The sequence below is a fragment of the Phaseolus vulgaris genome, chromosome 4, assembly GCF_000499845.2.
Source record: "Phaseolus vulgaris cultivar G19833 chromosome 4, P. vulgaris v2.0, whole genome shotgun sequence".
Lineage (NCBI taxonomy): Eukaryota > Viridiplantae > Streptophyta > Magnoliopsida > Fabales > Fabaceae > Phaseolus > Phaseolus vulgaris.
The window spans coordinates 47,885,377-47,910,284 of record NC_023756.2 but is presented as its reverse complement, the minus strand read 5'-3'; the positions used below and the strand labels follow the sequence as shown (position 1 = coordinate 47,910,284).

The window sequence follows — 24,908 nt, the reverse complement described above, 5'->3', positions numbered from 1 at the left end:
TTTAAATCTAAACTTTTAATTTATCCTTGTCATAAATTCTAAAGCTTTTGTTAATATACAATTACTACATAGCATAAAATATTCCCAAAAAGGAATTGAAGTATTGAAATTGTTTTAGAGAAATGTATCAGCAAAGGTATTAGCAGAAGAGATACCAACTCATGACCACTTCTCCAACTGGATTCTTAACGCATCACCACTGCTTAACAAATCAAGATTCTTCCTTCTTAACATTTATGTAACTTTTCTTCAGTCTTCAAAGAAACAAAGAAATGCATTTGTTAATCGCATGCACAGATCAAATCATAGCAAACAAGGTATATAGACACAAGGATATAATCTCTAGATCTATATATTATATAATTATAAGTTTTTTAAAAAATAATATATTTTCTTTTTTAAAATTGTGTTAAAATCCCAGAATTTTGTCTACGAGTATCCATGTCCGATCCGTCTTACAGTGTCCAATACGTGTCCGAGTCTCGTAGAAACAAGGATCTATCTATTATGAATGTTACAACATTTCATTCAATATATAACTTACTCTCATAAGATCCATAAGCAGTTATTTTTCCCACATAAACTAGTGGGATGGGAGAAAAACCGAAATGCTAACACATGGATACTCAACAACACTAAGCACAAGAAACAGATGATGATGCATACCTAATGCCCTCTTTCAAATCCAATGCGAGTCCTACCAGAACCACCATCGTAACCATCCCTCATAGAAGATCCAGCGCTTGCCCTCATAGTTCCACCACCACCCACTTTCTCCATGGCCTTCTTACCCTTCTTCACCTCTGTCAAGAACTGATCCAAACCAAAGGGATCAGCCTCCTCATTCTCAAACTCAACTGGTCTATCTCTGGGACCGGTCCTCTCAGAAGCCCCAGAAAAGCCTTTATCAGGCTTAAACCTATCAGTCTTCATGATCTTCTCCAACTGCTCATCAGCACCTCCATAAGTCTCATCATCAACATTCTTCTTTGGCCTATACAAGGTTGAGAGCGTGGGCTGTGCAGTGAACAACCCATGTTCATACACATTGTACTGATCATCAGTGGCAAACCCAGATGCAATCCCCTTATCCTGGTTAAACAGCCTCTCATCATACATAACCTCACTCCCTGGCTTAGTAGAAGCCATACCAAGAGCAACTTTTTCACTGATATCACGATCCCTGTCACGGGTGATCTTGCTCCTCTTCCCCATAGCAGCATCCTTAGCCTCCAACCTCCTTTCCCTCTCCCTCTCCTTCCTCCTCTCCTCACGAATTTTCTCACGCTGCATCCTCTCTTCCTTCTCCTCTCTACTCTCCTTCACAAAACTCCTGTCCCTATCTCTCTCTCTCTCCCTCGGATTCTCCTTCTCATGCTCATAATCAACTCTCATATCATCTTCATCAATGGGCACAGTCGGAGGTGGGGCTGGCACAACCCCAATTCTCTCCCCTCCAATTCTCTCAGACCGGGCCTTCTGCGCCAATGCCCTCAACTCTTGCTCCTTCCTCTCCTTCTCCTTCAACATCATCTCCTTCTGCACCTTCGACCTCATAGCAACCGCCTCCCTCGCCTTCTGCTCCGCCACATACAGCGCCTCCGACAACTTAGCAAAATTGTCATTGATCTGAACCTCTTGAAGACCTCTCCCATCAGCAGCCAGCCTCTTATCAAGCGGGATAGTGTAACCCTTCGGATTCTTCCAATTCGAAATACACGGCGGAATCTTCCAATCCTGCTGGTCCTTCACTGTCACCGGCCGCGGCGGCGAGTGCATCACAGGCACTGGCGGAGACCCCGACGCCTTCGGAACACGCTTGTGCTTGAACTTCGGAGGTTCAAGCGGATCCACCGGCATCTCAACCATCCTAATCACTCTTTCTTTAGCACCTGAATTGAACGCCGCGGATTGCTGCGAGGGTTTGTATTTTATGTACTTTGCGTCGGAATTCTGCTTCGGAACGTTCTTCGGTTGGGCGGCGCTGAGTCTCACATTCACGATCTTCTCCAAGGCGGCTTTGGTCTCCTGCATCGTTTCCTCGATCTGTTTCTGTGTTTCATCGTCGGAAACGACGTCGTCGTCATCGGAGTCTTCGTCGTTTTTTAGGATCTTGGGGAGGAGGTCCTTCTGCTGCGTGTACACGATTTTGCGCGCGTTTTCGTTCTGCCTCACGATGGCGTCGTACGCGACGTTGCCGTGTGCGTCGACGGTGACGGGAAGAATTTTGGATCCAGGTTTCGAGGACCTGTCTCTTCCCATATCGAGAGGGTACTGTGCCACGTGAATCTCGGGGAAAGCTCCACCGTCACCGAAGTCCTCGATTTTGCGGGGGACGAAGCCAGCGCGCTTCAGGTACGGTGGAACGGGTTTCTGCTTGATGGCGGCGGCGGCGGCGGATTTCTCCTCCTCGGAGGAGAAGCGCTGCTTGAACCATGGATCGTTGGTGTGGTCGTAATAGGTGGTGGAGGAGGATTTCGCAGGAGGAAGTAGCTCCTTCAGAGTGGCCATGCTTCTGATTTGGGAAAAAGTTCGAAATTGAACACCAGAGAATGATAACCCTAATATGATTTTCTGGTGTGAAAATAAGAAAACCCTAAAACAGAGATTGAAAGATTAATTTATAGGCGGTTTTTGTTTCGGTCCCTAGCTAGTGTTTTGGCCTAACAAGATTATTATACTTTTTAAAATTAATATCAGTAATATAAATATAAAATATATTACAATTAAAAAATTATTATTACAACGTCAATAATAATGTGTTATATGTAAATTTTTATAAGATGAGTACATAAGCTATTTATTCCCTTTTTTTTCTTCTTATTATCAGATTAGAATATTTTATAAAATCATTAACATGATAACTTAAATATTTATTTTTTATATTGCATAAGAGAATACCTAATGCATTATATGATTAATTTTATAATAAATAATTTAAGCATGCTATAAGGTTATTTTATCTATTCACAACTTCTTTAAACCGTTAGAACTTAATTCAAGTATAAAAATAAATTAATCAATTAAGAAATATAAATGGTCAAAAGGTAAGTTTATACGGTATAAAGTTACGATGATATATGATATAATCTCTTGTATCATTTCACTCATTTTTTTTTTATTAGCGAACGGGTTTGGTATTCATATTTTTTTAAATATTTTAAAATTTTGTTGTATTCTCTTTCTTATAAATATTATATTATAAATTTATAATAATTATAATTTTATTAAATTAATATATAACATAAATTTATAAATGTTATTACAATTATTTTATATTTCTATTCACATGTTAAAAACGAAAGTATTATGTTTGATAATGTTGTAACAATAAATTGTATGTTAAAATAAAAATATCAATTTAAATTCTGATAATCTTATAATTTTGTAACATTAAATAGGATACAATAAATTGTGTTAAAAATAAAAATATTAATTTAAATTTGGATAATTTTGTAACAATAAATCTTAAATAGGATTATGCTATAATACTCTTGACGATCCTCCATCCGTATCTATCAGACACCGATATTTGTACGTAAGTCCAATTTAAAAAATATTTATTGAATTTTTGACAATTTTAACATGGATCTAACACAACTTTAAAAAAATACATTAATTTTTTAAAAACTCAAATTTATTGTATAAATTTTTATTATGATTATAAAAATAAAGAACAACCACCTATAAAAAATATTTTTCTGCTAAAACAGAAAACTAAAACATACTTAATGCACATAAATCTTTATTGATAATTTTAATTTATATAATTCATAATTATATAATATGTAGATTCATGTTCTCGTGTCTCCCGTATCCTACATTTTAAAGATTACATGCATCTCTGTGTCAGTATTTGTGCTACATAGATATAAATCTATTTGAACTTATCCACAATTTATAAGAAATAATGAGTATATTTTTTATTTAAAAAATAAATTATATATATGTTAACTATTAATCGATTTTGTTATTATGACAAAAGAAATGAGATATAAAAGATAAGTGAAAATAGAGAGTTGATACAATACAATACAACAACAGTTAATAACATAACATAAGATGTTTCATGAACCCAAAATCTCACGCAATACAGATGGAGCACAGTTCAGGGAATTCTGTTTATGTTTTATGATATAAAGGCTTGTCAAAGCAGAACCAGCAACCTTCCATGCAAAGGTACATTTAGAGACTGATTTTCTTAGCCTGGCATATTCATAACAAACGCGATAAATAGCCAAAGCCTCATTATAAATATCACAAACATTCTTCTCACTATCCTCCATTCTAGCAGTAGCGCCATATAACTCCTACCACACACAGAGAGTTCAATCATCAGCACCAGTATATTGGAAATTGTTGGAATTTTTTGAGTTTGCATTGCATTGCACCAACACTTACTCTGCTCCTTTTAATATCAGTATTTAAAAGGAGAAGATTAAGTGTTGTCCTTTTAATATCAGTATTTAAAAGGAGAAGATTAAGTGTTGTTTGAGATTTAGAATTAAAAGGAGTAGATTAAGTGTGGTTTGAGATTTAGAGTTTAGGATTTAAGATTTAGTGATGTTAAACTTTCTCCTTAAAGGAACCTAAGTTTGGTGTCACTTGGACAAACCAGTTGGTGAAATTCAAAAGGGGATGAATGCATGAAAGTAAAGCATGAGAAAAAGAGAAAGTGAAATTATACCTCCTTATATTTTCTAATGACTTTAGCTGCCTCATCGGATTTAGAAATGTCCTTCAAGGCATCTGTCATATTCATTCTGTATTCTTCATATTTTGTTTCCCACTTTTCCATGCAGCTGGGAGGTACTTCAACGTCAAAACAGGGGAGCAATCTAATTTCTGATAGCAAGGGCGGAAAAAAGCTAAACATAAGAGTTGTTCTTTAGTTATTTATTTATCATTTTTACCCAAAATATAAGAGTTGTTCCTCTCTAGCACCACCACAGGCAATAAAGTATTGCAGAAATAACTAAATAATAATAATGAGTTAGTTTTCAGTCCTCACCTTCCCCGGATAATAAGTCTTTTGTTTGCCATGCACCAACCCAATCATAAATTAAACCTAAGATAGAGGTTGAAGTGAATAATTTATCCTTTTCCATGTAGTGTGGGAACCTTTCTGCCCTTAATTCATCTGGAACTTGGACCTGTTAAAGAATTACAGCAGGGTTCAAATTTTGAAAACTCAAACTGTTTTTTATCAAATTGAATATTTGAAAAATTACAAAGTTAAAACTGGATTAATGCGCCCTAACAATTACCCAAGATTAGCATTTTAAATGGGACTGTCTCGATAACCCAAAATCGTCTAGTCAATTTGCTTACACTAGACCGTCTAGTATGCTAACATGTTGTCTTGTTTGGGCATTATGCAATAATATGTGTTACGAATTATGTTATAATTAAGTGTATATTCCATTTTATATTTATTAGGACAGATTTGTTAGTGATTTGATTTGTACAGCTTTAAACATCCATTATTTCTTGCTTTCATTACCTATTATTTCTTTCCTTAATTAGGTTGTAAAACAGTCTATAAATAGAGACTGTAATCACATTTGTAAGATATCTCAGATATATATTTCATCTATTTCTTTCCACTTGGTATCAGAGCTCCTGATCTAGGAGATTCTGCTTCCGCAATTTATTTTTTTTAGCCTTCATTGCTGTAATCATTTTCCTTGACAGCCTTCATTGCTGTAATATTTTCCTTGGCAGCCTTCATTGCTGCAATTATTTTTTTTGGACAGCCTTCATTGCTGCAACTTTCTATTTTCCTTATCCTTTCTCCATTGACCACCACCACCACCTTGCACCATTGACCGTTTGCCACTGTTTCCTTTAAAAAATGTGTTTCATGTTCCCAAACTATCCAATAACCTCTTGTCTATTCAAAAGATTATCCAAGATTTAAATTGTGCAATGGTATTTTTCCCTTCCCATTGTGTTTTTCAGGATCTTGCCACGGGGAAGACTATTGGAATTGCTAAAGAGCAGGGCGGGTTATATTATTTACAGCATGAAGAAAGTAAAAAGTGTGCTAGACTACAGGCACACACTTCTAATCTTCAGCAAGGTCGTGAATCTTGGTCATCCTCTCAGATATGGCTTCAACACAGACGTCTTGGTCATCCTCCATTTAGTACCCTAAAGTCCTTATTTCCTGTTTTATTTACAAAAGTGTCTGCTGAGTCATTTCATTGTGATGTTTGTCAGTTTGCTAAACACCATCGGACAACTTTTCCTCCCAATGGTAATAAAAGTTCTAAACCTTTTGATCTTATTCATTCAGATGTATGGGGACCTTTACCTATTCCTACTATCTCGGGTGCAAAATGGTTTGTTTCATTTATTGATGATTGTACTCGGGTTACTTGGATATTCCTCATGAAAGATAAATCTGAAGTTTTTCACTTGTTTGTAAAGTTTTACAGAATGATTCAAACACAATTTGAAAATCCAATTAAGAGATTGCGTTCTGATAATGGAAGAGAATATGTGAACCAAAACCTTTCCAAGTTCCTTGAGGAAAATGGAGTTGTTCATGAATTAACCTGTGTGGACACTCCTCAACAAAATGGGGTTGCTGAAAGGAAAAATCGTCATCTCCTTGAGGTTACTCAAGCTTTACTTTTCCAAACATTTGTTCCTAGATCTTACTGGGGGAAGCAGTCCTGACTGCCACTTATTTGATTAATAGATTACCCTCTCCATTCTAGAGGGTGTTACTCCTATTCAGGTTATGGCCACATTCTATCCTTCTATTCCCATGTTGAATAGTCTTCAGAATCGTGTCTTTGGTTGTTATGCTTTTGTCCATGTTCATAGTCCTTATCGGGGTAAGTTAGATCCTCGCGCCATCAAATGTGTCTTCATCGGTTATGCCCCCAACAAAAAGGGGTACAAATGTTATCATCCTCAAAGTCGTAAAGTTTATATTTCCAAAGATGTCACCTTCCATGAAACAGAGTCTTTCTTTCCTAGTTCTCAGCTTCAGGGGGAGAGTATTCAAGAAGCTGAGGACCTTGAGTTGCCACCTTTTCCTTTGTTGCAGGAATTCGTTCTTAGGGAGGATGACAAAGACCCTGCACCAACATCATTACCAGAAAAGAATAATGAAGACAAATATTTTGGAAAACAATATCAGCGAAGACAACAAGAACCCGTCCTGGTCGAACAACAACTTCAATTGTCTGAACCGGAGGTAAGAACTCATACCAGTGAGACTCTTGAGGACACCTTAAATACTGCTTTTGAACCTAACCTAAATTATTTACCTATTGCCTTGAGAAAAGAAAAAAGATCTTGTGCCAAATATCCTATATCCCAATTTGTGTCTACAGAAAAATTTCTATGCAGCACCAGAGTTTTCTTTCAGCTATTGATTCTATCAAAATCCCTACATCGGTACAAGAAGCCTTAAAAGATAAGAACTGGATTCAAGCCATGAATGAAGAAATGGGCGCGTTAGAAAGGAATGAGACTTGGGAGATTGTAGAGAGACCAAAAGATAAGAAAGCAGTGGGTTGTAGGTGGATATACACAGTTAAGTATAAGTCTGATGGCACACTGGATCGGTATAAAGCAAGGTTGGTTGCAAAAGGGTACACTCAAACCTATGGGATCAATTATGAGGAGACTTTTGCTCCAGTGGCAAAAATGAATACCGTCAAGATTATTCTTTCCCTGGCAGCACACTTTGGTTGGGCAATGCATCAATTTGATGTTAAAAATTCCTTCTTGCATGGAAGCTTGGAGGAAGAAGTATACATGGAGATCCCACCTGGTTATGGTATTGTTAATGAAGGGAATAAGGCGTGCAGACTTAAGAAGGCCCTATATGGTCTTAAACAATCACCTCGTGCTTGGTTTGGAAGGTTTACTCAAGCTATGGTATCTTTGGGGTACCGACAAAGCCAAGGTGACCATACTCTGTTTATAAAACATTCTCAGAATGGTAAACTCACTCTACTTTTGGTCTATGTAGATGATATGATTATTACAGGTGATGATGAGATTGAAAAACAAAATTTGAGGCAGAGACTAGCTGCTCAATTTGAAATGAAGGATCTTGGGAAGCTGAAGTACTTCCTTGGGATAGAGGTTGCTTACTCGAGACAGGGCATCTTTATTTCTCAAAGGAAATACATCCTTGATCTTCTCAAAGAGATTGGTAAGTTGGGTTGTAAGCCCACTGGAGTGCCAATAGAGCAAAATCATAGGATTGGGAATGATGAGGAAAACCCAAAAGTGGAGAAGACACAATATCAAAGACTTGTGGGAAAACTCATTTATCTTTCACACACTAGGCCAGATATAGCCTATGCAGTTAGTGTGGTTAGTCAATTTATGCATGATCCAAGAGAAAGACACTTGCAAGCAGTAGATAAAATTATTCAGTACTTAAAAGCCTCTTCAGGAAAAGGATTGCTATTCAAAAAGGGGGAAAACTTATCCATGAAAGTATATACTGATGCTGACTATGCAGGATCGATTGTTGATAGGAGATCCACCACAGGCTACTGCATGTTCTTGGGTGGAAATCTGGTGACATGGAGGAGCAAGAAGCAAAATGTAGTTGCAAGATCAAGTGCAGAGGCAGAATTTAGAGCCATGGCTCAAGGGGTGTGTGAACTCTTATGGATGAAGATCATACTTGATGACCTAAAAATAAAATATGAAGCTCCTATGGGTTTGGCGTGTGATAATAAGTCCGCTATCAGTATTGCACACAATCCGGTTCAACATGATCGAACAAAGCACGTAGAGATAGACCGACACTTTATTAAAGAGAAGTTGGATGATGGTCTTATAGCCACTGAGTACATCCCTTCAAAACTCCAATTGGCAGATATGTTTACTAAGGGACTTCCCACAAAACAATTCGAAGATCTTACTTGCAAGTTGGGAATGATAGATATACATTCACCAACTTGAGGGAGAGTGTTGCATAATCAGGAGAATTATGTTATAATTAAGTGCATATTCCATTTTATATTTATTAGGACAAATTTGTTAGTGATTTGATTTGTACAGCTTTAAACATCCATTATTTCTTGCTTTCATTACCTATTATTTCTTTCCTTAATTAGGTTGTAAAACAGTCTATAAATAGAGACTGTAATCACATTTGTAAGATATCTCAAATATATATTTCATCTATTTCTTTCCACTATATGTTTATTTGCTTGTTCTTCTCTAGTTTTCCTCTCTTTCTTTCTGTGAGTTCAACAAACCAGTTCTTAAGAAGATGTACTGCATACCATATTGTTAAACCTCACACATGTCCACACCAGACATTCTTTTTCCTCCTGCCTCCTAGGGCACAAGTGACAAGACCCTCGTTATCCCATGTATATTCAAGCATAGAAGTAGTTAAATGTTTATCTACCCATAAATTTCATTACTAAAAATAATAATGTCTGGCAATATGGGAACATTAGCCCAACTAATTATCATAACAAGAATATGTTAGTGTGGTATGTCCCAACTAAAGACGCAGAGTTTGTAGAACCAAACAATAATACAAAACTAACCTTTCTTCCACCTTTCTTAGGAGCATCTAATGCCTCGTAGTATATATCGATCAACTTAAGTATATTTTCTTTCACATGTTTCTTCTCATTCTCTTGAGTGCAGTCATTTTTTAATGTCAAAAGACGATCCATGAGTGCCATCCAACTGTCAGCTGCCACCCCCGTCGCATTACTGGAAAGAGAACAAGTTCTCATGTAGAATGCATTAAAAGCTTTTTAGGGTAATTATGACACATACAGGTCTAATAGTAATAATGTCTGCAAAACCTTTTTTACTTAGGAAAGAAAGATATTAATACTTAATTACTATGTGAACAGTCATGCACACCTTGGTTGGAACCGAGCTTTGAGGAATAGTCTAAAAAGTTCATCTTCAAGTTCCGTGGCTGAAAATGCACTAGGCTTTTTGGCACCAGAATCCAATTGGACAGAATGGACAGGGGCAGAATTTTCTATCCACGGGTCACTCTTTCTGAAATATTGTAAAAGCTGAAACATTTCAAAAAAATAACTGGTCAATATAAAGGAAATTTTAAATAACTATGATAGAGCCCAAATATAAATATTCATCTACAGTTTTCTTATGATCAGTCTCCTATCAATTTGGTACAGATCTGAATTCATTTATAATACAGTGAATATTCAGTATTGGTTATAATTTTGTTACCTATCATACTATCAACTCTTAACCTGATAAAAAAGTACTTCACTTTTCTAGAAATACGTGTAAGGGTACGGGATACAACCAAATCTGTAGTATGACTTCAGGGGTTACCAGGACATCATATCTCAATATCTTACTATATCTAATTAACCTTTATTAAAGGAAAAGAAAGAATAGGGTAAATCCCTTGTGTATATTGAACACATAGGGTTATGTTTATATAGGAAAAAGAAACATATGGGCTAAGCCCATTACATAAATATGAGATATCTAACAATATCTATAATATCTCATAATATCAAATAATATCTAATTATATCTAATAATATCTAACACTCCCCCTCAAGCTGGTGCATATAGATCATATGTACCCAGCTTGTTACAAATGTAATCAATCCTAGGTCCTCGTAAGGGTTTAGTAAAAATATCTGCTAATTGATTATTTGAATTAACAAACTCAGTCTTGATATCTCCTGATATAATCTTTTCTCGAATGAAATGACAATCAATCTCAATATGTTTTGTCCTTTCATGAAAAACTGGATTTGAGCTAATATGAAGAGCAGCCTGATTATCACATATCAGTGTCATTTGAGTAACCTCTCCAAATTGCAATTCTTTAAGTAACTGTTTAAGCCAAATAAGCTCACAAGTAGCCGAGGCCATAGCTCTATATTCTGCTTCTGCACTAGATCTTGCCACAACACTTTGTTTCTTGCTCTTCCAAGAGATCAAGTTATCACCAATGGAGACACAATAACCAGAAGTTGACCTTCTATCAGATGGAGATCCTGCCCAATCAGCATCTGAATAACAAACGACTTTAGTATGGTTATTATGACCATATAACAAACCTTTTCCAGGAGAGCCTTTAATGTACTTCACTATACGAATGACTGCATTCCAATGATCTTCACATGGAGAATTAAGAAATTGACTCACCACACTGACTGCAAAGGAAATATCAGGACGAGTAACAGTGAGATAGTTCAATCTTCCAACTAATCTCCTGTACTTCTCAGGATCTGAAAGAGGTTCCCCCTGATTGGGTAGAAGCTTGACGTTGGGATCCATGGGAGTATCAACAGATTTCGAATTCATCAACCCAGTTTCCTCCAAAATATCTAATGCGTATTTTCTTTGAGAGATAACAATACCAGTATTGGATTGTGCTACCTCAATCCCCAAGAAATATCTGAGTTTGCCAAGATCTTTGGTCTGAAAGTGTTGACAAAGGTGTTGTTTTACTTGTGAGATGCCATGGTGATCACTGCCTGTAAGAACAATGTCATCAACATATACTACAAGATAGATACACCCAGCACTCGAGTGACGATAAAAAACTGAATGATCGCCTTCACTGCGAGTCATACCAAATTGTTGAACAACATTGCTAAATTTTCCAAACCAAGCCCTAGGAGACTGCTTGAGGCCATATAAGGATTTGCGAAGACGACATACCAATCCAGAAGACTCCCCCTGAGCAACAAAACCGGGAGGTTGCTCCATATAAATTTCTTCCTGCAAATCCCCATTAAGAAAAGCATTTTTAACATCCAGTTGATAAAGAGGCCATTGTTGAAGAGCAGCCATAGCTATGAATAAGCGAACAGAGGCCATCTTTGCTACTGGAGAAAAAGTATCACCATAGTCTAAACCAAAAATTTGGGTATAACCCTTAGCCACAAGACGAGCTTTGAGACGATCAATAGTACCATCAGGACCAACTTTGATAGCAAAAATCCACCTGCAACCAACAACAGATTTCCTAGATGGTAAAGGAACAAGTTCCCAAGTTCCATTATTCTGAAGCGCATTCATTTCATCAAGCATGGCCTGACGCCAACCAGGATGGGCTAAGGCATCACCTACAGATTTTGGAATTGATACAGAAGAAATAGACGAAAGGCAGGTATAAAAGGGTTGAGATAGTCTATGGTAACTCAAAGCAGTATAATGTGGAGAGGGATTACGAGTAGAACGTATACCTTTACGGATAGCAATAGGAAGATCAGGTTCAACAGTCGGAGGTTCAACTATAGGAGCCGGAGGGGGATGAGGTGTTGGCACCAAAATAGAGTCTGCTGATGGACGATGAGACGGTTGACGACGACTATACACCTGAAGAGTTGGCGGCGGTGGTGAATTGTTAGATGCACTAGGCACAACAAGAGGAATATTAACTTGATTAGATGAAGAAATGGAAGGAGAAGGACAAGACTTAAAGTAAAGGGAAGATTCACTGAAGGTGACATCTGCTGAAATAAAATAACGGTTTAAAGATGGTGAGAAACATTTATATCCTTTTTGTGATCTAGTGAACCCTAAAAAGACACATTTGTGTGACTTAGGAGATAATTTATCAAGACCAGGACTAAAATTATGAACAAAACATGTGGACCCAAAAACTTTGGGAGGTAAAGAGTGGAGAGGGTCATGTGGAAATAAAATAGAATGAGGAATTTTGTTATCTAAAACTGAAGATGGCATGCGATTAATGAGATAACATGCACTAAGAACAGCATCACCCCAAAAACGCTGAGGAACATCACCATGGATTAAAATAGTACGAGTTGTTTCAACAAGATGTCTATTCTTGCGCTCAGCTACCCCATTTTGTTGAGGTGTATAAGCACATGAAGTTTGATGAAGAATACCATGAGAAGCCATAAAATTTTTAAAAGAATGAGAAAGATACTCACGTCCATTATCACTGCGCAAAATTCGGATGGAAATTCCAAATTGATTTTTAATTTCATTGTAAAATATTTGAAATATAGAAAACAACTCAGAACGGTTTTTCATTAAAAATACCCAAGTACATCTTGAATAATCATCAATAAAAGTAACAAAATACTGAAATCCTAAATTAGACTTAATACGACTTGGTCCCCAAATGTCAGAGTGAACTAAGGCAAAAGGAGATGAAGCACGTTGTGAGACACTACGAGGAAAAGAACTACGAATGTGTTTCCCTAACTGACACGACTCACACGATAAAGTAGACACATTAGACAAACTTGGAACAAGCTGTTGCATCTTGGCAAGACTAGGATGACCCAACCGAGCATGAATGAGAGATGGAGAATCCATAATTGCGCCAACATGTGCAGAGATCTGTAGTTGATAAAGTCCATGAGACTCACATCCGGTGCCAATCATCCGTCCCGAACTCCGGTCCTGTAAAGTAACAGAATCTTTGGTAAAAGAAATAACACAGTCAAGGGAACGAGTGAGACGACTAATGGATAATAAGTTAAATGGAGACCCAGGGACATAAAGAACATTATCAATAGATAAAGATGAAAAAAGATTAATAGTACCAACACCATGTGATGGTACCCTATATCCATTGGCCATGGTAACTGAAGGTAAATAACCCGTAGTAGATAAGGAAGAGAAAAAAGATTTATTACCAGTAATGTGATCAGTGGCACCTGAATCTAGAACCCAAGGGCCATGGGAAGTGGAGTGAGTGAGGCCAACAAAAGATGTACCTGAATGTGCAACAGAAGCCGTGGAACTAGGGTTCTGACGATCCTCATACCATTTAAGAAATTCATTGAAAATAGCAGGCTGGCTTGGGGTATCAATTGAAGTATGGTCCATGGTAGAAGGTTGCACAGGGGCAATTTGAGCAACCGCAACAGATCTAGGAGGACGACCATGTAAGGCATAACATCTGTCAATTTTGTGGCCAAGTTTGCCACAATGGTCACACTTGTGACGCCCTTTGCCCGGCTTGTGAGGGCGAGTACGATCATTATGCTGAGATACTAAAGCAGAAGAGTCATCAACATGAGACGTTATATCAGCGGTGTGTTTACCTGGCACGCGCAAAAGGGTAGAACAAGTGGAAGTAAAATTGGGCACAATAGGAGATCCCAAAATTTGATCACGAACGTGAGAATAATCATCAGGAAGACCATGTAAACCCAATAACATGAAGAACTTGGATCTTTGTTCTAGTTCTTGAGAAGGAGTAGAAGCAGGAGGTAATAACTCATTAAAATCATGAAGAAGAGCATGAATTTTACCTAGATATTCTGCCATTGTACCATCAAGACGTTTGGGAGCAACAATTGTGAGAAGATTTTGACACACACCATAAAGACATTGAGTATCATTGGTGTATAATAATTTTGCTTGTTCCCAAACTTCTGAACATGTTTCATAGGTACGAAAAATTTGTTTTAAAGATGAGTGAATGGTCGATTTGATAACAATGCATAATTGAGCATCAATTTTCGACCAACGAACAACCTCATTTTCAGCAAGAGTAGGATGAGTAAGATGATCAACATAACCTTGACTCTTAAGCCATAATTTAATATCTGATGCCCAAGTGTCATAATTGGTTCCATCCAATTTGTCAATGGAAAGATGAACATTGACGTAATTAGTATAAATAGATGAATCCGGCATAATGACTAAAGAAGAAGCCATAGTGGCAGCGGAAGCAGAAGAAGCCATAAAAGATAAGGACAAATCCAGTCACCGGTTAATTGGCGGGAGCAACAAAGATGAAGGCTCCGACAGCGATTCCGGCGAGATTCCGGCGAAGGTCCGGCGAAGGTCCGGCGGAGGTCCGGCGAAGGTCCGGCGGAGGTCCGGCGGAGGTCCGGCGAAGGTCCGGCGAGACAGTGGGGGTGGTGGCTGGAAAATTCCAGTGAATAGTGGATTCACCAATAAAAATTGAACCCTAAACCCTAAACTCTAACTTTATGCTCTGATACCATATTAAAGGAAAAGAAAGAATAGGGTAAATCCCTTGTGTATATTGAACACATAGGGTTATGTTTATATAGGAAAAAGAAACATATGGGCTAAGCCCATTACATAAATATGAGATATCTAACAATATCTATAATATCTCATAATATCAAATAATATCTAATTATATCTAATAATATCTAACAACCTTCAATTCAACAGCTTTTAAGCCGCTTTGCAATGAATTAAACTCAGTCTAAATCTATATTCTGATTCATCAGACCATCCTCTTAAGTTCATGATTTTCGGCTTCTAAAAATCAATGCAACGATCCATGCATAAATATAGTGACAATTAAAATTTAGTAAGAAACAGAACAACACGAAAAGGAATACAGCTCTTTCAACACTATTCGATGTAGTAAGAAAATGAAGGCTTCTAAACTGAAATTGATATTGGAACCTGAGGATGTTTGGAAACCCAGTACAAATCGCCATCAAAATCACCTCCAGCAATCTCATCTGCCACAGAGCGACTTCCAACACGGGGGAAAAAAATTGCATACTTGTTATGTCCAACATAAGATTCTAACTCCTCCACGCGTGTGGCACACATTATGTGAATGTCTCCAAAATGTAAGCCTGGATTTCTGTAGACCAAGACATCCCCAGTAATTTGGCCATTCTGACTACAAATGAGGAATGAAACAGTCAGCACATATAACTATCTTAAATTGCAAACATCTTTTCCTATAATAAAAATCTACCAGTGCACACAGTTGACTATGATCATCATTTTGTTTTATCTTTGCCTATCAATATTGCATACCACTAAGTTGAGTAATATCACCTACCCTATTTCATAAGCTGAAGATAGACTTCTACTTTTCACAATAACATAATAACACAACAGAAGCTAGATATAACAAATACACAAGTACACATTTCACAAAACAAAAAGAATCATTTACAATGCACCCCATTTATACAGTTTTAATAACTTAAGTAGAAGATATGCATCACCAAAATTCTGCTTTCACAATAGTCTTTGAAGATAAAACACATTTAACTTTTAAGATTTATTTTGGTTTGATAAAAGATCAATAGATTGGGAAAATTAAAAAGAATTGTGCTTACTGTATTATACAAACTTGACCCTTTTCTAGGCATCCAGTGGGATCTACAGTCCCCATTAAATAGAAACAATCAGGAATATAAAGTTTCCCTCCTCTAAGCTTCTTTTTTTCCTCCCTTGCAAGTATAGACAGACGATACTGCAAAAATGGCTCATCCTGAGGAATTCCACATAAAATCATTCCTGCTGCGTTGTATTCATCCATATTGCCATGATTGACGGATGCTGCGAGTTAACCAAAAAAATGAAAGAACATTTATATTTTGGGCAGCAGTACAAATAGATCTGTATCCAAATAAAGAACAGCTTTTGATAAAAAAAATGACCAAACAAAGTGTTGGCAGGCAACCTCTGAGTGCAACACGCTTATTGGAGAAAACATGATTCGCTTCTTCCAAATTACTCTCAAGTAAACTTTTGAAGAATTCATTTGGCACTCCTCCATAGCTCAAAAGGGCAATAAGATTTTTAGATAAATAAGTTCTATTTGGCTTGATGCTGAAATGTGTAGACTTCAGATCAGCTAGCTTTCAAACAAACTACAAACAAATATTTTCCTACTCACGAATAAAAAAGATTAGATGAAGCTCCAACTATCTTCTAGCATTAGGCAAGTTGTCAAGGAATAATATCATTATTAACATATATTGTTAGAAGACTGATAAGAAGAGTAAAAAGTTTCTGAATAATTCAAATCTTTTGTAAGCTTTTGTATTTAGATAAGCCTATTAGTTAGTTGTAGAACATATAAAACATCCTTTAATACAGTAGATTATTCTAAAATTATATTCCCGAATCCGCATATGGGTACACTATCACCATTTACGATAGTAATGAGTTGTTCTTTGGTCATTTTGACATAAGACCTCTTTTGAAGCTTGATATATAAAGCATGCACCAACAATCTTTGCCAATATTCATGGTTTCCTTCTTTGAAGCTTGAGATAGTCAGTTCTCATTAAAGAGCAACATTCCAAGGTTCTCATCATATCCCAATAAGTCAAAATAACATATTAGCAACAAGAGAAAAAATATCTATTAACAAATTGATGTAAAACTTAAATACCTTGTGTTCACTATCTCCAATGAATTTATGCTTTGCATATTCAGACTGAGGTCTGTCTCAACTTTAATCATTGAAGGCCGAACATGTATTGTCCTAGGAGGAAGCTGTCAGATTCAAAAATATAGTATCAAATCACAAGCACTATATCAAATAAGAATATAAAACATATTAACTCTTAAAATGGATGAATGTTGTTGGTATGGCTTGTGACATCAAGGAAACTATCAAACTTAGAGAAAGATTGTAAGGGAGGACACCAATAAGACCGCATGGACTATGGTGTTGAATGTTGGATCATACTAAATGCCCTCCATGTCCACCAGAATTTCTTTAAAAAAACATAAATACATTCCCTATCTTATCCATTTTGCCTTACAAAACTCCAACTCCCAGTTAATCATTGTGAGCAAAAATATTGAATTACCTAAAAGTACAAAATTCAGATGCTATACCTTTTTGTTAACCAAAAGAGTGCCCTTAATTGCAGAACCCATGTGAAAGAGGCGGCACTGAATCAGCAAAGGCTGGACAATCGGAGAAAAAAAGAAAGTTTTATTGAAATAACATATATGCAAATCACACAGCACAAATGCACATATAAAATATGTGAAATGGAAAAAGAAAAACAAATAATCTACCGGTTGATGTGTAGTCAGCTTCAGCTCTGTTTCTCCCATTTCCTTACACATGTCCTCCAGTTCCAGAAGATTGTTAATTTCCTAAGTTTAAAAAGGAAGTCACAAAGCGCCGAAATAATCAAAGAAAGAAGAATAGATCATAAAACTCATTGAAATATATTAGAGAAAACGAGTTGATATTTAAGTTTTTGAGAGAAACATGACAGCAACAAAGGCATAAGCAGAATAACAGAATGTCCAGGCAATCAAGAAAAAAGATCTATCTAATGAAAAGTAAGACATAGTTCCTTCAAAAGCATATGAATTGGAGATAATTAGCCAAAAGCTTCCTAATAGGAACATTTTCTTGCACTTCTTCTCCTCATTGATTTATTTCATTTAAGAAGTTTTATTCATATAAAATGGTTTATTATGTACAATTACGTGAAAATACAAAGCAACACAAAGAGCATTCAACCAAAACTTTTCTCTTATATAACCTCAATGGGTGAAGTTTCCCCTCACTTGTGTACACTATTTTAAGAATTCTAATACATATTTCTCACTCTCGCACTGAGGACTAAACATTTGCATGATTAGATTAGACAAATGCGTAATGTTATTACAACCTGATAACATGCCTAAACCACCAAAACTAGAGTGATGGTTGTCCCCCTCTTATATTCACTATTTTGATTATATCACTAATTAATATGGGATCTCTCGTAACTTTCCATCAATAAACCATGTTTCATACCAAATTACTAGGAAAAAGAGGGCAGCATAAATTGAAAGCATATGAACTGCAAAATGTAAAAGTCAAGCATTATCCCTATGTCATTAGTATTCCTGCATGAATCAAGGAAACTAGATAAATAATCAATCAACAGGCAACGATTATGATAAAGATAACTGTTGCAGATTCACAATACATATACATTTATTCATTGAGTGGATTCTTCACACAAGCTCTGACCAACTATAGATACATGAACGAAGCTAAGTGAAAAGAAAAAGTCTAGTGAAATAAAAAAAATTCAAAAGTAAAGATACCTGAATGTAGTTATTCTCTAAGTTATTTCCTTTGCACACACTATTAGGGCACAGCAATGCCAAATCTCCAGAGATGAACCCAGTTCCATCAGTGAGAATACGTGGTTTTTCATTATCATATATAATATTGCCATTTTCATCCTAAACAAACACAAAAACCATAAAATCAATTTCTCGAAGCATGACCATGAATTATGAATCCCTTAAGGCAACTTAAAATTGACTATACCTGGCAATATACATCTTGTATTGTTTGGACATTCACAGTTGCCAAGTCAATGTTGAGTTTGAAGGTCTTTGACAGAATGAGAGAGAACCTGAATGGCTGAGGTTAGTACATTGCATGAGATCTATTTTGAGTGGGACTGCAGGAGGACAAAGAAAAATAGATAAAAGCTCTAGATGATGATAGTATTTGCATAAAACTCTAAATCATACCTAGCCATATACTTGTCTAAACTGGGCAACAGATGAGCATGCATGAATAAACCTCTTGCTTCAGACACTGTCTTATTAGACAAAATGTAATTAGCACTCCCATCTATAGACCAACATGATTGCATCCTAACAAAATAACATTTAACAGAGGAACTTGTTGGGTCCTTCTTCTTCTCTTCTTTTCCACCATCTTTAAAAACTGTTGTAGAAAGTACAAGAGATAGCATCAAACACACGACAATGTGATAATTAAGAATGCTTTCAGTAGCCAGGTGAGTCAACCACCTTGAAGCTAAACTACAATTATTCTAAGTCTCTAGGACTGCTGTTCAATGTCCTCAGCACACCTACTGCTTGTCTCATACTCAGGTGCTTGCACCCCACTAAACCAGAGAAAGAAAACCTTTGTGCAAAGTTTCAAATCTTGACCCGTGTCAACTGACACGGCCATCTCAAGTGGCATCAGCTGTACTAGCATCGGATGCCACAATACAACCACAATTTAAAATATGACCTTGGAACATGAGGGCAGGGCAACCACTTTTTAGAACAAAATATAGGATCTAATAAAAAAATGCAATAAACAGCATTCTAAATACACATACATTTGTCTATAGTTTATTAACCACTGCACACAGGACCACAAAAACAAATAGAAGAGAGAAGCAAAGAAATGAATTTGCATGTTAAACATACACTCTTCAAGGACTGAAAGGTAACCCAAGATTGAGAGAAGAGAAACTGGGCATATTAAACATGTTACAGAAATTAACTCGAGAATGTACAAATACTCTTTAACAAAAAAAAAATTATAACCCTAGCACCTAAAAGAACAAGAATTTCAAACCTGAGATAATGAAAATAATAAAAATGTAGCTTCATATGAAATGTCACAAAATCTTATCACAAAACTGACACATAAACAACAAAATATTATCAAGCAAGTGATATTTCACAAATATGATGTAAGATATAGTGCAGATTAAATATGAATAAGCAGAGAGTATAACGATTTTCAAAATGAGGAAAGGAAAAAAATATAAAAGAATATCAGAGGGTTGTACACTTGTGGTCTAGATTATATGTCACGGAATAAATGAAAATACGAATTACCCATACTACTTACAATCAGCTACGTTTTAATCAGATAAAAAGATAACAGGTTTCAGGATCATAAAAACTGTAAAAAGCAGGACAAGAAAAAGAAAGTAAAACTAACACAAGAAGCAGAATTACCAAAAAAGCGATACAAACGCAGACCAACATTAATCCCTTCTTTTCCAAACTTTCCATAGAGGCGATATGCTTCTTCAGCACTGGTCCTAATATTGTTTGCAATCCCATTCTCAGCAAATTTAACTAGCAAGACGTTGTCGTCACCAAGAGATCTCTGCAAGTGTGTTTGTGTGCTTTGTAATATGGGTCCCTGAATAGTAATTTAATGTGCCCATAAAACAAACCACATTTCACATAAGAATGCAGAATCTAATCAGTAAAGACTAAAAAGTATTATAGAGTAACTATAATAATGACCCTACAACAATCTTAATACAGTTTTTTGAATCAGTATTATAGCATTGGAGCCATTGTATAGGGACCATTATTTAATGGTACACAAATCCAAAGGAGGAGAGAGACATACAAACCTTGAACCTTAAGCTCCCATCCGAAGAAACATAACATTGATATACATGTGTCCTACCAGAGTCCCAATCAACATACTGAAGAAACCAAAAGTAATATACTAAGCAAGCAATAATTAATCACATAAGATAGCCAATACTGCATGATTGATATGTGCTATGAAAGTTTGTACCCACACTTAAATCACATTTTCTCTTCATCTTTCCATGGGAGTACAAGGGATGGGCTAGTTTAAAGTCATTCAACAAGAATTTAAACCATGTCATCATTACACATAGAATTCAACATTTTAACTTTCTTCTATTCTATGAAAATAGGCTTTGTACTGATTGTGTAAAACCAGTTTTACCAGACGTATCTTAAAGGTCATATCAATTTTAGTTTCTGATTGGGTGGCAGAATAAACCAGTTTTATACTATTAGTATATAGCCATCATACTCCTAAAAATAAAACTATAATTTTAATTTGTGGTTGAGTTTTAGTTGGTGCAAGATGAAGTAATAGGAAATATTTAAACAAGATGAAAACTCAAAAAATGAACTGCACTGTAAAAATTAGTTAATCCATCATTGGAACGCAATGTTTACCACTTGTCGATCACTTTGAGAGTAGATGTGATCTTTCCCAAAAGCCTCCCATATTGTTTTCTCAAACGTTGCCATTGGCAAGTCCTTAAGGCTTCTAATACAATCAGCACTGGCAACATTCTCAAGACTCTCTCTGCAATCATGAAAAGAAAACCACAGGCATTCAATGTTTTATGTGAAGCTACAATGACAAAAATTCTGATAAATAAAAGGAGAGAAAAAAAAAATCCACAAACACTCTTAAGAAGAAAAGAGAAACTAAATTTTCTAACAAGTTAAAATCAAACTCATGCATTTAAGTTTTCAAGAATATGTTTAAGAACAAATATTAAATTGCATAAATTCATTTCTAAGTTAATAAACTTTAAAATAACATCTAGAAGTAGAAACTAAAATTAGCTTAAAACTATTTATACTTAAACTTTTAAAGCCAATACAGAAAAATTCTATAAACTATTCATAAATAAGAGTTCATTTAAATTTATGAAAAGATTTATCTCATTCCTTATTTTCTTTATGCTGCTCTGGTAAGTGTTTGAGGAGAAGTTTATCTAAACATAGATTATAAAATTCATTCCTTATATTTAACTTATTTTGGTAAAAGGAATTAAAATAAAATATGGATGAAATTTGCGGTTCGGACACTCCTCTTAAATTAAATAACTCTTAAATTAAATAACGTGTTGAGTGTCTGATATACACCACTCCTCCATATACTTTACTTTTACTCCTCTTAAATAGAGTGTTGAGTGTCTGATATACACCACTCCTCCATATGTTCTACTCCTCTTAAATAGAGTGTTCAGTGTTTGATGTGTTTGATATACACTGTTCAGACACTCGTAGAATATGAAGCTTGAATACTCCTTTTAAATGGCGTGTCGGTGTCCGATTCAATAGTATCGGACACCGATACTCATATAACTCACTTGTAAAACACGTATCCGTGAAATGTCCAATTTAAAAAGTATTTCTTAGATTTCTAGCAATTCTAGTACGGTTTTAATTCAATTTAAAAAAAAATACATTAGTTTTCTCAAAATTCAAACTTTATTGTATAAATTATTATTATGAAAAACAATTTTTTCTTCAAAAAATAATTTGTAACATACTTGTCCACATAAATCTGTATTGTCAATTTATATAAATTTGTGTCTCCGTGTTTTACATTTTAGAGATTTGACGTATCTCTATATCCCTGCCATCAGTGTCTGTGTTACATAGCTCGTACGATGCGTATAAATATATTTATTGGATTTCTGATAATTTTAACAGAATTTTACATAATTTTAATATATATATATATTAATTTCATGAAAACTCAAAATTATTGTATAAAATTTTATAAAATAATTATAAAAATAAGGAAGGTGTTCGAATCGTACGACACGTATATAAATATATTTTTTAGATTTTTAAAAATACACGGTTTATATACAATTTATATATTAATTTTAAGAAAACTCAAATTGTATAAAATTTTATTAAATGATTATAAAAAAATAAAAAATATTTTAAAACATAAAAAAATTTAAAATTTATTTTTTATTATTAATTCATAATATAGATTCTTATTTAGATTTTCTAAAATAACATGAAATAAAGAAGATTCTAAATAGATTTTTATTTAGATTTTCATAAATTACCTTCCAATGTAACTCAGGCACAGAAAGGCCTTGCGGAACTCCATTTCACCGAGCGCGTGCAACGCCGACGAGGTTTGGCCAGGGCGCGTGGGAGAGGGGGTTAGAGGCGTGGAGGGCGTGGAGGACGTGGAGGGCGTGGAGGACGTGACGGTGCGGTGGTTCTTGAGCATGTAGGCGATGAAGGCGGAGAGAGAGATTCGGATTGGCCGTTCGGCGATGGTACGGAGAATTTGAAGCGCTTGCTGCTCCCCGACGGCGGCTAGGCCTTGGCGGATGATGAAATCAGGGGGAAGTTGGTTCTGGTCGTGGCAGATTGTGTTAATGAGAGCCTCCACCGCGGTGGGAAGAAGCACGTGATTGTTGCTGTGGTGGTGGTTCTCCGCCATGAGAATGAGAAGAGGAAAATGAAAATGAAATAGAAATGGGAATTAGAAGAATGTGGTTTAATTTATATTGAAAGTGGTGAGAGCGGTGCAATGGAATCATTTTGTGCTTCACTCGCTGCAACGAAAAGACCAGAGCTCTGCTACTTCAACAGTGCTTTTGTTGCTTCAAACCAAAGAAAATACTATTTTTCTGCTATTTCGTTTCAAATGAACCATCTTTCCAATCAAAATATAGATTCCTGCTTTTTCAGAGTACACTTCTCTACGTTTGAGGAGTCATAGTAAAATTACAATTTTTTTTGTATTAGAAACCATGTTAACTATGTAGGATACATAAAATATTTATTGGTAGAGTGTTTTATTTAAAGAAAAAATAATAATTTTTGATAATTCTAATACGATTTTAACATAATTTTAAAAATAAAAAATATAATAATTTTTTAAAAACTTAAATTTATTGTATAAATTTTTATTATGATATAAAATTAAGAAACAAATATTTTAAATTATGATAAACATTTTTCTGCCAACAAAATTTAAAACAAAACTATACACATAAATTTTTATTATTAATTTATATAATTTATAATTATATAATATATAGTTTTCTTTACTTATTCGTGTTTATGTTATATAGGTTATTTGTATTGAAATCATTAAAATATTGTTTCCTTGACAAATAAGAAAAAAGGCTTACTTCCTTTTTTATCTCTATTTTATGGTAAAAAAATCACTTTTCTTAGTTTTTTAAAAAAAAGTTCACTTTCAACATCTTAAGATTTTTTTAAAGTGATACGAGGATAAGTTGGCCAACTTTTTGTGTTACACTATCATTTCCTTAATGTTCTTTAAGCTCACTTAACCTAAAGATCAAATAGTATCATTTAAAAGAACTTTGAGACGAAACTAAACTTTAAAAATTCCTTATATCAAAAGTGATTTTTTTTTGGAAAAACCATGTGAACTCATTTGTCTTATATTTAACTAGCAAAATATAGATCGAGTTGGTTTCTCCTGTATAAAAAAAGTGCATGTTAATTTTATTGGTTTGCCCCATATAAGGGTTGATCTCTGGGTCAACTCGTATAAATTTTTTTAAATTAATAAAAAATAATTTTTACATATAAATTTTAAACCAATTTAATTTTTATTTTTATTTAAATGAATTAGATAAATGATTTTAGATTACATAATCCATAAACTTATCTCAAAATCAAAAAAACTTCCGAATTTTATAAATCTAAATAACACTCTCAGATGCAAAATCATCTTCTGAATTATGTACAAGAATAACGAAAAAGGATAAAAATGTACTTTCATAGGGGATGGCACAAAAAGATATGGGGGTGTAGGAAGTAGGAAGTAGCAGTCTAGTTGAGACCCTTTATAAGGCCCAACATTGTTATTTCTCTCTGGC

The 24,908-nt window shown here is 35.2% G+C and overlaps 2 protein-coding genes across 3 annotated transcripts; both read right to left on the bottom strand.

Annotated features, from left to right (window-relative positions):
• Window positions 1-2,679, bottom strand: LOC137838188 (SNW/SKI-interacting protein A). Its single transcript, XM_068647440.1, has 2 exons — window positions 667-2,679; window positions 1-254 (listed from the first exon to the last, which is right to left on the bottom strand). The coding sequence occupies exon 1, from the start codon at window positions 2,509-2,511 to the stop codon at window positions 667-669; it is 1,845 nt and encodes a 614-aa protein (XP_068503541.1). The 5' UTR covers window positions 2,512-2,679; the 3' UTR covers window positions 1-254.
• Window positions 2,680-4,019: 1,340 nt separating this feature from the next.
• LOC137838187 (probable RNA-dependent RNA polymerase 5) lies at window positions 4,020-23,696 on the bottom strand. Of its 2 annotated transcripts, none has more exons than XR_011085556.1 (18): window positions 23,106-23,696; window positions 21,460-21,592; window positions 20,874-20,948; window positions 20,464-20,653; window positions 19,228-19,426; window positions 19,019-19,106; window positions 18,790-18,930; window positions 17,758-17,838; window positions 17,572-17,643; window positions 17,120-17,223; window positions 16,403-16,551; window positions 16,056-16,278; window positions 15,382-15,607; window positions 9,871-10,031; window positions 9,543-9,714; window positions 5,012-5,153; window positions 4,688-4,802; window positions 4,020-4,310 (listed from the first exon to the last, which is right to left on the bottom strand). XR_011085556.1 is itself a non-coding variant. In XM_068647439.1 (18 exons), exons 1-18 carry the CDS (start codon window positions 23,489-23,491, stop codon window positions 4,068-4,070), a joined length of 2,943 nt encoding a protein of 980 aa, XP_068503540.1. In that variant the 5' UTR covers window positions 23,492-23,696; the 3' UTR covers window positions 4,020-4,067. The 2 variants fall into 2 exon arrangements, 1 of the variants encoding a protein (XP_068503540.1); XM_068647439.1 differs by having other exon boundaries at window positions 4,688-4,845.
• Between the last annotated feature and the right edge of the window lie 1,212 nt (window positions 23,697-24,908).

Bases quoted from the DNA above. Each gene is read 5' to 3' on its own strand.
- LOC137838188 (XM_068647440.1), bottom strand. From the start codon at position 2,511: ATGGCCACTCTGAAGGAGCTACTTCCTCCTGCGAAATCCTCCTCCACC.
- LOC137838187 (XM_068647439.1), bottom strand. From the start codon at position 23,491: ATGGCGGAGAACCACCACCACAGCAACAATCACGTGCTTCTTCCCACC. The intron at 18,931-19,018 runs GTATAGTCAATT...GTGTTTGTTTAG, and splicing joins TACAAGATGTATATTGCCAG to GATGAAAATGGCAATATTAT. The intron at 17,644-17,757 runs GTAGATTATTTG...CCGATTGTCCAG, and splicing joins AGCTGACTACACATCAACCG to CCTTTGCTGATTCAGTGCCG.